This window comes from Mercenaria mercenaria, chromosome 17, assembly GCF_021730395.1.
Source record: "Mercenaria mercenaria strain notata chromosome 17, MADL_Memer_1, whole genome shotgun sequence".
Taxonomy (NCBI): domain Eukaryota; kingdom Metazoa; phylum Mollusca; class Bivalvia; order Venerida; family Veneridae; genus Mercenaria; species Mercenaria mercenaria.
In genome coordinates, this window is record NC_069377.1 from 37,031,813 (window position 1) to 37,046,434 (window position 14,622).

Here is a 14,622-nt window from a genome sequence, read left to right on the forward strand (position 1 = left end):
TATCTACAGATAAGATAATAGGAAAAGATAATTTACTGTATTTTTCTCATTTTTGATCGTGTTTAGATAATGTGAGATAACGGAAATGAAATATGTGTTGCTCTGGATTCAACATGTACACTGTAAGACCTAAACGAATTCATACATCAAAAATGCTGAACTTTGAAAGTCCCTTATTAACTTTTTTAAAGTCTTATCAAAGTTCAAATGCCTGATTAGAAGTTCACCGGAATGCCATTTACAAAAGTTTATGCGCTATACTTTCGATGCTGAGGTATGCGCAAAAAAAACGTTCCTAGAAGTTAAACAAGCAATTTTATATATTTACATGGGATTTTAGTCATTCTAGATACTATCTTTTTGAATGAATAGGTAATATTATTTTAGGGATTCCAGTCTAGATCATGGCTTAATTATGATGAAACAAAGAACTTAAAGAAATAAATGAGACATAAAGTCTATTAATAGTGAAAACATAATTTTGATAGGAGTAAAACGTTGGATGTGTTCTTCAGCTCCAGCAATCATCACACTGGTTTGCTGTCTCCCATTATCTAACCAAAAACTATAAAACTGCAAACAAAAAGAAAACTATGTTGTACCTGGAGGAAGTAAATAGTCAGTGAGATAGGGATCGTCGTCGCCTGTCTCTGCAAAGAGGAAAAAGCAAAAAAGTGAAGTTTGCTAGCAATTATGTTCACAAAAAATAAGTTAAACAACAGATCGTTTTCAGAAAAAAAAACTTTGAATTAGTTTTGCGGCCCTGTATGTTTCTTCAGAAGTATCCTCGTACATTCAGTCAGAGACGTTATATTTCGATCTTTTCAGATAGTTTAGCACGACTTTTATGCCTCTGTAAAACATAGAAGACCAGTGCTCTTTACAAATGATTTAAAATTGTGAAATGTTCAATACATCGAACAGCTACACCGCCCTTTCTGTGTTGGAATGACCTGCCACCGAGCTTTATATACACCTTGTGCAAACGCACATGTAGCCCGTGGGCATGCCTTTCTTAAACAGAAAGACCTAGTACTCGGTCGTTATCATAATATAAAGCCTAATCATCGGTAACACATATAATGCAGAGACTTACATTTCAGTGAAACACGTAATGCGCGAAAAAAGACGAAACTTGAAGATACTGATAAAATATTGATATTAGTTCTTTCTTATTTGACATCATTCATTTGACAACTTACCTAAATTCCGTTTAAGATGGGTCTTTCCTGTTCCTACTGTTCGTTGATTTTCCCATGGAGGCGTGTCTGAAACATTTCATTTCAAAGATTCTCAAATCAAGGTATAATCTAATTATAATATAGCACCATATACTTCAGTCAAATCCTATGCAATGTAATTATGATATAGTTCCAAATTAATCGATAAATAGGACTGTATTAAAAGAGAATTTACTGTGTTTTTCTCATTTTTGATCGTGTTTAAATAATGTGAGATAACAGAAATGAAATATGTGTTGCTCTGGATTCAACATGTACACTGTAAGACCTAAACAAATTTCTACATCTAAATGCTGTACTTTGAAAGCCCCTTATTAACTTTATTAAAGTCTTATCAAAATTTATATGAGTGATTAGAAGTTCACCGAAATGCCATTTACAAAAGTTTATGCGCTATACTTTCGGTGCTAAGGTATGCTCAAAAAAAACGTTCCTAAAAGTTAAAAAAGCAATTTTATATATTTACATGGAATTTTAGTCATTCTAGATACTATCTTTTTGAATGAATAGGTAATATTATTTTAGGGATTACAGTCTAGATCATGGCTTAATGATGGTGAAACAAAGAACCTAAAGAAATAAATGAGAAATAAACTCTATTTACAGTGAAAAAATAATTTTGATAGGAGTAAAACGTTGAATGTGTTCTTCAGCACCAGAAATCATCACACTGGTTTGCTGTCTCCCATTATCTAACCAAAAACTATAAAACTGCAAACAAAAAGAAAACTATGTTGTACCTGGAGGAAGTAAATAGTCAGTGAGATAGGGATCGTCGTCGCCTGTCTCTGCAAAGAGGAAGAAGCAAAAAAACAAAATTGCTAGCAATTATGTTCACAAAATATAATTTAAACAACAGATCGTTTCCAGAAAAAACTTTGAATTAGTTTTGCGAGCCTCTTTAGGTTTCTTAAGAAGAATCCTCGTAGATTCAGTCAGAGCCGTTATATTTCGATCTTTTCAGATAGTTTAGCACGACTTTTATGCCTCTGTCAAACATACATGACCAGTGCTCTTTACAAATGATTTAAAATTGTGATTGTTTAATACATCGAACAGCTACACCGCCCTTTCTGTGTTGGAATGACCTGCCACCAAGCTTTTATGTAACACCTTGTGCAAACGCACATGTAGCCCATGGTCATGCCTTTCTTAAATAGAAAGAGCTAGTACTCGGTCGATATCATAATATAAAGCCTAATCATCGGTAACACATATACAGATCAGCTCACGCGGAAAACCCATTCTACTCGATCCTCGGAGGATGGCCAAAACGAGTACCAAGGCTCCGACTCGAAGTTTCTTCGAGTCAGCCATTTTCCGTCAAGGAATTTCGCTATCTGACTCCGAGGATTTATGCGAAGTCACTCGAAGGAAATCCTCGAAGTGACTCGAGATGAAATCCAATTAGCGGAATACACACCTATATTGCTTTCTTTTGTTTCGAGTCACTTGACGGAATTCCTTCAAGTGACTCCGAGACGAATAATTAATTACCTATACAAATTTAAATGGGCCTTAGAGTAACTTCGAGGACAGATTTCAGATTAATCGGAGTAGGGTGATTATATTTTACATAGTGATAGGCGAAATAACACAGTATTTCTAGATAAAAATAATACTGTAGTATTTTTCCTACTTTAAAATAAACCATTTTTTTTCTGTTTACTTATGATATTTTATCACTTTTTGAGTGGATACGGCTGTAGTATTTTTTTATCGTATTGATAATTCCTTCCAAATGAATTAATTAAAGAAAGACCATTTTCATGATGAAAATTAATCATTTCTCCTATAATTTTCATTAATTAATAAAGGTCACTTTTCTTTCACAGCCATTATCTTAACGTTTATCTAGTCTTACATAGTTTCTAATTTAGTCCATTTTACATCAATTTATTTCTAAATCTAATTTGCACTGTCAGAAACTATTTCAATATAATATTTAACAAATCACTATTTTTGAACGGCAGTTATTTGAAATTTTGTTTAGTTTTATGTTATTCTTAATACTTAACAATTTACATTTCTAGCGGGCGTATTTTTAAAATTTATCTAGTTATGAATTATTCATAATTTAGTGCATTTTCATGACTTGATTGCTAAATTAAATTCGCAAAGTCAGAAATTATTTCTATATCAAAATTTAACAAAGCAGTTTCCTTAAACGGCTCTCATTTGGAAATTCGTTTAATTTATATGATTAATAATTTAGTCCGTTCTACATAAATTTACTTCTAAATCTAATTCGCATGTATTTCAATATCATACTAAACAATTACTTTTAGCGGGTGTTATTTTAAAGTCTATCTATTTATAAAGTATTCTTAATTAAGTGCATAAATTACTACACGACTGTTTTCCTAAATTTAATTCGCAAAGTCAGGAATTATTTAAATATAAAAATTTAACAAATCACTTGCCTTTAACGGCGGTGATTTGAAAGTATGTTTAATTTTGTATGATTTATAATTTAGTTTATTATACATTAATATACGTCTTAATCTAATTCGCATGGTCGGAAACTATTTCAGTATCAAAATTCACAATAGTTTCATACATGCAATTAAAAGAACAAGCTAATTATAAAAAAAACAATCCGTCCATGTAAATACTGACTCGAAGTTTCGTCAAATCATCTCGCGGCACTCGAAATGACCGATTTATTGTTTATTACAGACTCGGAGTCGCGCGGAGTGGCCATAAAATACCGGAAATCATTATAGTGTTACCTGTATAATTTCGACTCGGAGTTCCGTCAAGTAATTTCTCGGAGTGACTCGACGAAATTCCGCTAAAGTAATAAAACTATAACAGTCGGTACTCCGAGTCAGAATTAGGCAGTACTCGGAGGAATTCCTCGCTATGCAAGATTTTTCCTTCGAGGAAAAACGGAAAGTGGGTTTTCCGCGTGAGCTGATCTGTAATGCAGAGACTTAAATTTCAATGAAACACGTAATGCGCGAAAAAAGACGAAACTTGAAGATACTGATATCATATTGATATTAGTTCTTTTTTATTTAACATCATTCATTTGACAACTTACCTAAATTCCGTTTAAGATGGGTCTTTCCTGTTCCTACTGTTCGTTGATTTTCCCATGGAGGTGTGTCTGAAACATTTCAGTTCAAATATTCTCAAATCAAGGTATAATCTAATTATAATATAGCACCATTTACTTCAGTCAAATCCTATGCAATGTAATTATGATAAAATTCCAATTAATCGAGAAAGAGGACCGTATGAAAAGAGAATTTACTGTGTTTTTCTCATTTTTGATCGTGTTTAGATAATGTGAGAAAACGGAAATGAAATATGTGTTGCTCTGGATTCAACATGTACACTGTAAGACCTAAATAAAGTCCTACATCCAAATGCTGAACTTTGAAAGCCCCTAATTAACTTTATTAAAGTCTTATTATCAAAGTTTAACGGACTGATTAGAAATTCACCGAAATGCCATTTACAAAAGTTTATGCGCTATACTTTCGGTGCTGAGGTATGCTAAAAAAACGTTAGTAAAAGTTAAACAAGCAATTTTATATATTTATATGGAATTTTAGTCATTCTAGATACTCTCTTTTGGAATGAATAGGTAAAATTATTTTAGGGATTCCAGTCTAGATCATGGCTTAATTATGATGAAACAAAGAACTTAAAGAAATAAATAAAAAAATAAACTCTATTAAAAGTGAAAACATAATTTTGATAGGAGTAAAACGTTGGTTGTATTCTTCAGCACCAGCAATCATCACACTGGTTTCCTGTCTCCCATTATCTAACAAAAAACTATAAAACTGCAAACAAAAAGAAAACTATGTTGTACCTGGAGGGAGTAAATAGTCATTGAGGTAGGGATCGTCGTCGCCTGTCTCTGCAAAGAGGAAGAAGCAAAAAAGTGAAGTTTGCTAGCAATTATGTTAACAAAAAATAATTTAAGAACAGATCGTTTTCAGAAGAAAACTTTGAATTAATTTTGCGAGCCTCTTTAGGTTTCTTAAGAAGAATCCTCGTAGATTCAGTCAGAGCCGTTATACTTGGATCTTTTCTGATTGTTTAGCACGACTTTTATGCCTCTGTCAAACATAGAAGACCAGTGCTCTTTACAAATGATTTAAAATGTTCAATACATCGAATAGCTACACCGCCCTTTCTGTGTTGGAATGACCTGCCACCGAGCTTTACGTAACACCTTGTGCAAACGCACGTGTAGCCCGTGGACATGCCTTTCTTAGACAGAAAGACCTAGTACTCGGTCGATATCATAATATAAAGCCTAATCATTGGTAACACATATAATGCGGAGACTTAAATTTCAGTGAAACACGTAATGCGAAAAAAGAAGAAACTTGAAGATACTGATATAATATTGATATTAGTTCTTTCTGATTTAACATCATTCATTTGACAACTTACCTAAATTCCGTTTAAGATGGGTCTTTCCTGTTCCTACTGTTCGTTGATTTTCCCATGGAGTCGTGTCTGAAACATTTCAGTTCAAAGAGTCTCAAATCAAGGTATTATTCTTTTAATCTAATTATAATATAGCACCATTTACTTCAATCAAATCCTATGCAATGTATCATATAGTTCCAATTAATCGAGAAATAGGACCGTATGAAAAGAGAATTTACTGTGTTTTTCTCATTTTTGATCGTGTTTAGATAATGTGAGTTAACGGAAATGAAATATGCATTGCTCTGGATTCAACATGTACACTGAATGACCTAAACAAATTCCTATATCAAAATCCTGAACTTTGAAAGTCCCTTAACTTTTTTAAATTATTAAAGTCTTATGAAAGTTTATATGCTTGGGTAGAAGTTCACCGGAATGTCATTTTCAAAAGTTTATGCGCTATACTTTCGGTGCTAAGGTATATGCAAATAATAACCTTCGTGGAAGTTAAACAAGCAATTTTATATATTTAAATGGGCTTTTATTCATTCTAGATACTATCTTTTTGAATGAATAGGTAATATTATTTTAGGGATTCCAGTCTAGATCATGGCTTAATTATCGTAAAACAAAGAACCTAAAGAAATAAATGAGAAATAAACTCTATTAACAGTGAAAACATAATTTTGATAGGAGTAAAACGTTGGATGTGTTCTTCAGCACCAGAAATCATCACACTGGTTTGCTGTCTCCCATTATCTAACCAAAAACTATAAAACTGCAAACAAAAAGAAAACTATGTTGTACCTGGAGGAAGTAAATAGTCATTGAGATAGGGATCGTCGTCGCCTGTCTCTGCAAAGAGGAAGAAGCAAAAAAACAAGTTTGCTAGCAATTATGTTCACAAAAAATAATTTAAACAGCAAATTGTTTTCAAAAAGAGCTTTGAATTAAGTTTGCGAGTCTCTTCGGGTTTCGTAAGAAGTCTCCTCGTAGATTCAGTCAGAGCCGTTATATTTCGATCTTTTCAGATTGTTCAGCACGACTATAATGCCTCTGTAAATCATAGAAGACCAGTGCTCTTTACAAATGATTTAAAATTGTGAAATGTTCAATACATCGAACAGCTACACCGCCCTTTCTGTGTTGGAATGACCTGCAACCAAGCTTTATGTAACACCTTATGCAAACGCACATGTAGCCCATGGGCATGCATTTCTTAAACAGAACGACCTCGTACTCGGTCGATATCATAATATAAAGCGTAATCATCGGTAACACATATAATGCAGAGACTTAAATTTCAGTGAAACACGTAATGCGAAAAAAGACGAAACTTGAAGATACTAATATTAGTTCTTTCTTATTTAACATCATTCTTTTGACAACTTACCTGAATTCCGTTTAAGATGGGTCTTTCCTGTTCCTACTGATCGTTGATTTTCCCACGGAGGCTTATCTGAAACATTTCAGTTCGAAGTTTCTCAAATCAAGGTATAATCTTATTATGATGTAGCTCCATTTACTTCAGTCAAACCCCATGCAGTTTAATTATGATATAGTTCCATTTAGTCGAGAATTAGGACCGTATGACTTTTTGACAATTTGGATTTATCTGAAGATAATAGGAAAAGAGAATTTACTGTATTTTCCTCATTTTGATCGTTTTTAAATAATGTGAGATAACGGAAATGAAACATGCGTTGCTCTGGATTCAACATGTACGCTGTAAGACCTAAACAATTTCCTACATCAAAATGCTGAACTTTGAAAGCCCCTTAACTTAATTACAGTCTTATGAAAATTTATATGCCTGGGTAGAAGTTCACCGGAATGTCATTTTCAAAAGTTTATGCGCTATACTTTCAATGCTAAGGTATATGCAAATAATAACCTTCCTAGAAGTTAAACAAGCAATTTAATATATATACATGGGATTTTACTTATTCCAGATACTATCATTTTGAATGAATAGGTAATATTATTGTACGGATTCCAATCTAGATCATGGCTATAAATGAGAAATAAACGCTATTAATATTAAAAACATAATTTTGATAGGAGTAAAACGCTGAATGTGTTCTTCAGCTCCAGCAATCATCACACTGGTTTGCTGTCTCCCATTATCTAACCAAAAACTATAAAACTGCAAACAAATAGAAAACTATGTTGTACCTGGAGGAAGTAAATAGTCATTGAGATATGGATCGTCGTCGCCTGCCCCTGCAAAGAGGAAGCACAAAAATGAAGTTTGTTAGCAATTATGTTCACAAAAAATAATTTAAACAACAGATTGTTTTCAAAAAGAACTTTGAATTAATTTTGCGAGTCTCTTTGTGTTTCGTAAGAAGTCTCCTCGTAGATTCAGTTTCGATCTTTTCAGATTGTTCAGCAACGAGTTTTATGTTGTGTTATTGGTACCGTTTAGTATTCCAGCTTGAACATTTCGGCTTGAGTGATTCTAATAGTCACGCTTTCATAGCTTTGGGTATTGTATAAATACTCGTTTGACATGGGGCCTGTTTTTTTTTTATTTTGCAGTTTCTGCGACATGCAGGCTCCGCAAACTCAGATTATCTTTCTAAATTCCAGTTTGTTTAGCTCTACCCGTTGTTTTCTCGCTTAGGGCAAACTAATTATTCTAACTTTGGACCATAAGCCGCTTTTCATGGAATTAAACACTAGTTTATCATTAAAGGTTCCATGTGCACTGCCGTATAAACGCACTTGCGGACGTCTCTTAATTGTTTGTTTTTTTTACTTGTAACATGTATAAATGTTGAGTTCTGCTCAACCCGGGACTAGAAGGCGTGAACGGTAGCATGCATTTCCACTGCCGTCCATGAACAGCCTCAATCAAATCGAGCCTACAACACTTTCATTTTTGTCGTGTTGAGTGGCCTATGGAGCTTCCACTTTTTCTATTATATATTGCAATAGCTGGTGTGCAATCTCCATGGGATAGGTCTATTTCATTGTTTTTTCAACAAATTCCTATCGTACCAACGACCCTTCTAGATGGGCTGAAAACACTAAGAAGCCATTTAAGAAAATCCTGCACTGGTGATACCTTTGGTTGCGGTAGAAAATAAACTCTTTCATTTTGTTCATCCATATCATCAGATATCGATTGAAAACATTCTTCTTCACATTTATAAACATGTATTAAAACTTTGGAAAAACTCCATTAAACTATGTGTAAAAATGTGTAAGGGATAAAAGCCAACGCAAGACAGAGGTGCTGTCATTAGTTTGTATTTTGATACAAATAGCAGCGAGGCGATTGATATCAAATAATATCCTCACTTGGAAGAATGACATAATTTGATTTATAACCCCATGTTAATATTTTGTAATGTGAATTAATATGGTGAGTTATAATATAAATATGGGGTCGCTATAAAGGACACCATACTATACTGGTATTAAGATAAATGGTTACCTTGTGCATTCTGGAGATTTCTAGTGTTGTGTGATGCTGTTTCTTCAATATTACCAACTCCCTACAAATAAGCAGCAAATTAACATCTAATTTTATGTTCTGAATATTGAAAATTGCCTCATTATAATCCCTCGTCCCCGAATAAAAGATAAACAATCGCAATGTAGAGAATCACCTTTTGTTTGATCCGTCAAATCTGATACAGGATGTTTCGTAAATTGCAATTTTTTATGCAAGATTTAGAGAAACGTTATTCATTATTTCAAATGTTTCCGAGATGGCAATAAGATATTTTCATTCTTTTTCTCAAAAAGAAATGTACTAGAAACATCTGTCAGCAAGGTTCAATTAAAACAACATTATTAAAAAGGCATTGTGAATTGGACCATCGCAAACATACAGTAATAACACATATCATGAAAGGGAGCACCGGAAACTTTCTTTATTAAAACACAGTATGAAAGTGACCATCTCCAACAAACATTATTAAACACATTGTGTGAGAGACCATCGCCAACAAACATTATTAAACACATTGTGTGAGAGACCATTGACAACATACATCATTAAACACATTGTGTGAGAGACCATTGACAACATACATCATTAAACACATTGTGTGAGAGACCATTGACAACATACATTATTAAACATATTGTGTGAGAGACCATCGCGAACAAACATTACGCAAAACATATGAAAAAGGCCCATTGCAAACATACATTATTAAAACATTATGAAAGAGAAACCGAAACTATACATTATTAAAACACATATGAAAGGAAACAAAGAAATAAAATAAAGACTAAAACACACAAGACTATACCATGATACAAGCAAACATACAGGTGGTTGAAAAATATTCAGTTTGCAAATAAAGTTAAGCCAATAAAGCATGTGACTAAAAGCGTCATACCTATATTTTAAGTTATGTATATAAAAAGTACATTGACCCACCTGCCACATCAGGATAACTTTATGGAATATGCAATACTGTAATACCTGATCTGATTTGTCCATATCTGTAGCGACAAGAGACTTAACTTTGGCTGCAATTTCTTCAAACATACTCGGCATCTCTGAAATAATTATACTATTTGATAATGTTCTTACATTTTCGTAAGCACGTGTCAAAAACAAAAAAACGACTAAAAAAGTAATAGTACGAATTGCAAACCCGCCATTACAATATTGTAAACATCTTTTCTTACCTCTCGCTTTCCTACTGTCAAAATGAATTTTAAATTACCCAGCAAAGCAAGCGTGCCTAAGTTACACTAGAGTTTATAAGAAACATTTCATTACAAATTCATATCTGATGTTTCATAAACGATTCTACAGATCTTAAACTTTTGAAGAAAGCTCACGGTATAAAAAATGAAATAAAAAAGTGCACGGGTTTCTTAAGAATCGATAGCATTGTCAGATATCCGACAAAACATGCGACGAACGGTACATGTACATGATTTTAATCACGATAAGAAAACTGTAACATTTATATTTTCTACCTAAAATTTGTTTTTATATAAAGAATAAAAACAAAACGGAAAAGAAAGCATTTTCTCGAGCAAGAGAAATTTATTTATCTTGTTCCCAAACAAAAAAGCCCGAGATTTCTTTTTGAATTTACAATTTATAAACTAACTTATTTTTATTTTAGATTATTTATACATGATTACACTAAAAAAAAACAGACAGGTAGTTACTTGAACGGACAGTAGATTATATTATAATTTATATATACGATTTATTGCTTGATATAGAGAGCCGAACAAATGTTAAATAGATTGTAAAATAAATCCTTTATTTTTATCTCCCTGTCAGTCATGCACTAGTCTGAGCCAAAATTGCTCTGTAAAATTTATCAAATCGATAATTACCAGGTTTTCGCAAAAATGATGTTCCAAGTTCATCATTTACGTTGTCAGAATCTTCTGGTCTCGAATCGTGTTGTTTTTTTGATGGGACATGTCTTTCAATTTCATGAGGAACATGGGTGCTTGAATTCAAACTGCGAGTTTTGAGCATTTCTGATGACGGTCTGATTTCATAACCATATCCATCAATTTCTAAAATACCTTCCTAGAAATGCAAACAAATTTGTAACCTGATTGCGGTTGTCAGATAGATCTTAAGTTTGGCACCGAGTAAAAGTTCTGTGTACAGCCTATAACATGCCTGTGATATCCCACTCTCTTCTTTGTGTTTATAGATCTACTGCAAAAATTATTTCAATATAAATAGTGACAAAAACTAAATAAAAAGCCCAAGGGATTTACAGTTTTTATCCATCACCCCTTTGTCTACCCCATCCCCATTTGTTATAGAGGTAAAATGTACTTGTTTTTTGGATTTTGAAGCTGTTTGTGGCGTGTATAGTGCGCTTCTATGCAACCTTTTCCCTTTAGTGTAAATTCAACCCAGTATGACAAAATATGTGTTCTTTTTGTACTTTTTACGCCATAGGTGACATCAGCGTGATTTTATGACGTTACTGTGTCTGATTTTTCTTAACGCTTTATATACATTACAACTCACCATGATTCTGCGACAAGGTCCTACGGGTTGTATTTTGCATGACACTTGAACAGCAACGCCTGTTTTCTTATCTATGTAATACTTGGAACCCTGTAACAAAATCAAAAGCTTTTCTTTCTTTTAAGTCGTAGTATGACGATGGTCTGATGGTTTGTACCATTTGGAGGTGTTGGCTTCAAGTAAGGCGTAAAAAATTGTTCATTTCCGGTATCCCGACCTACCCTAAATTTTTGGCCCGACCCAAAATGTTTTTATGACCTTGGAGAAGATTTTGTTTCAACTTTTTAACAAAAAGCTGCAAAACTGCACTTTTTATGCTTTAAACATGGTCAGTGATGTTAGAAATCAACTTACTGATGCTCTAAAGGCATAAGCCCCTTATTTGTATTCATTCTTTGACACAAAAATATTTTCCGAAAAGTCTCACTTAATAAAAAAAAAACTAAAAAAAAAAAAAAAAAATCCGACCTACCTACCCTAATGTTTTGAGCATGTTACCAGAAACAAAGAATTTTTTATGCCTTATTTAACCTCAAGGCTTTGGTAAATATATAATTTTATTTCCAAAAATAAGTTTTTACATGACAAAAAAATGTATTTCACAAAATGTTAAATGTTATCGAGAATAAAACAGCTACAACAGAGATCAAACTACGGTAAAAATACTCATTTTTATGTTTAACAAAGATTCTAATATGCTTGTCTCTGTTTAAACACTCTTACGCTAGAATGGCGTCACGTTAACATGCGGTGACGTCAAAACTTTTGTTGCGACCATGAAAGAGTGCTTCTATATCTTATCTACTGTTTTAGATTAAGGGCATATTATTATCGAAATAATTGATAGCAAAAGAGTGTTTTAACACTATTTATACACTCGGGCGGTAATACGTCGTACAAATAATTTCCCTCGGACTGCGCCCTCGTGCAATTATTACGCCCGACGTATAACCGCCCATCGTGCATAAATAGTGTTAAAGCACTCTTTTGCTATAAATTATTTCTTAATTAAAATGTTATCGAAGTAGTCATAATGTGGTCCCATTCTAAATAATTGTATTCTTGAAGCTGGCTGGTCTACATTGTTAATCGTGTTATGTCTGTCAACGTAAAAAAAGTTAACTAGACAAGATAATAAGACAATATTACAAAACAAGGGTAACGAGGCAACCTGACAAGACAAGCTAATAATTAAAAGGTTACATGAAAAATTGACAAGACAAGGTAACAGGCAATGTGACAAATTAACAAGAGTAGGTAACAATACAATGTGATAAAAGTAACAAGTGTAGGTAACAAGACAATGTGATAAGACAATGTGACTAGATAAAAATACTTTTGACAGTGATATACCTTTCAAATGAATGAGTTACCACAACGTTATACATGTAGGTATGACAAATTTACAGTTTTTTACTAGTTTAGTACAGAAGAGAGGTCCATGTTATAACAACAAGATTAGAAATGCTTACATACTAGCATAAAATATTCTAAATATAACAGTCAGATGGACTACACCTGTTGAATTACATTACATTACATTATAGAAGAAATCGACCTTTGAAAAACTGACATTGTCTATTCATGAACATGATATCAAGGAAGAAGGTTTTCATTTTCCCAGGTAATATGTTCTTATAATGGGATACGTATCCTGAGGAAATCTACCCGTCAGTTAAGTTATGGTTAAAAGGAAACCCCATCCTCCGTTTGAGATATGTCCAAAGACTCGGCAGAACCTGGTCTCTGGACAAGATCTAAACTCTGGCTCACTCAATGGCGTCATAGAGTCACTTTATTAATGTATAAAGAGAGAGCAATGCTATGTTTGCCGTGAAATAATACAGTCAAAACTATATATATTACTGCTTCAAGTTTACCTATTTTCAAGATTATGTAAGAAGACAACGCTAGTTATTTTCAAAATTTCTTGGGCATTCTATACATAAGTCTTTTTTATACCAAAGGGAAGCAAAAAAAAAGAGATATGATATCGTTTAAATATCCATATTTCCATCAAGGTTTTAAACTTACATTGCAATGTAAATATACCTTATATACAATACCCACCGTTGCAAATCTTTACACTACAGGATAGGCTGGAAAAATAAAACACCTTTCTGTGAGATATCATATTGGTTTATGGATAATGTCAGTTTGTTTTCACAAGAGTGTATCCTCTTCCACAAATTATACAAAATATCAACATTGGCGTCTGTCGCAATAAAGGAAATTAAAATTAATTGTGCATTTGTGTATAGAATGTACTATTTCTAAAATACATTAAACATTAAACATCGCATATGTGTAGAGTGGTCCCTCCTAAAAATATATTCAACGCATAATGACATACACGTTTAGATAACACATACACATTGACTGAGTATCTTACCACTATACGCTTTGTTTCAAGTTTGACGACCCGATGTTCCCCCTCCTCTATCACTGTTCTGTAAACCGGTGCATTTTTATTTAGACGTTTATTCTCTTCCAGCCGTAGTTTCAAGTTATTACCGCTGTCTCGCTTTAAATTGAATTCCAAGGTCGCCGGCAACCCCCTATACAAATTACGCTTCTCATGGTCGTCATTTATGTCCTCCAGTGAGACAATTTCTATGTCAGCTACAAAGTAAAAAGTAATAAACCAGGCTAAAATGACCTTACAAGGCAAGTCTCTTTAAGTGAATTTACACCGATAAGTTTAAAAATTGTAATAAATAAATGATGCATTATTTCTGTCCAAAATCGGAAAAAAGTATCTTTGTGGAACGTAATGTGTATTAGCTGCATCAAAAACCCCAATACAGACATTTTGAATAGGATTTTGAAAAATCATGAAATCAAATTTAACCATTGTTAATACCGTATTGAAATTATTTTAGAAGAACCTTTTCCACGTCTGAATGACATTGTCTTGCATTTGAAATAAGGAATAAAGATCTTTTTTGTTTGAAATATTAAAAGAACATTACGCTCGTCACGCGAGTATTGGCTGTTATTTGT

General features: G+C 33.1%; 1 protein-coding gene across 10 annotated transcripts in view; it reads right to left on the reverse strand.

Moving 5' to 3' along the window:
- LOC123536674 (uncharacterized) overlaps positions 1–14,622 on the reverse strand; it is a 59,018-nt gene that overhangs the window by 43,076 nt on the left and 1,320 nt on the right. For 5 of the 10 annotated variants that reach the window (XM_053527954.1, XM_053527955.1, XM_053527956.1 and 2 more), the window contains exons 2-15: positions 14,012–14,241; positions 11,620–11,709; positions 10,962–11,163; positions 10,084–10,160; positions 9,082–9,142; positions 7,815–7,862; positions 7,033–7,098; positions 6,447–6,494; positions 5,658–5,723; positions 5,068–5,115; positions 4,288–4,353; positions 1,982–2,029; positions 1,203–1,268; positions 603–650 (exon numbers count right to left, since the gene is read on the reverse strand). In XM_053527954.1, coding sequence (XP_053383929.1) covers positions 603–650; positions 1,203–1,268; positions 1,982–2,029; positions 4,288–4,353; positions 5,068–5,115; positions 5,658–5,723; positions 6,447–6,494; positions 7,033–7,098; positions 7,815–7,862; positions 9,082–9,142; positions 10,084–10,160; positions 10,962–11,163; positions 11,620–11,709; positions 14,012–14,241 — 1,164 coding nt within the window. The remainder of the gene's footprint in view (positions 1–602; positions 651–1,202; positions 1,269–1,981; positions 2,030–4,287; positions 4,354–5,067; positions 5,116–5,657; positions 5,724–6,446; positions 6,495–7,032; positions 7,099–7,814; positions 7,863–9,081; positions 9,143–10,083; positions 10,161–10,961; positions 11,164–11,619; positions 11,710–14,011; positions 14,242–14,622) is intronic. The other 5 variants (XM_053527959.1, XM_053527957.1, XM_053527953.1 and 2 more) reach the window with 4 other exon arrangements.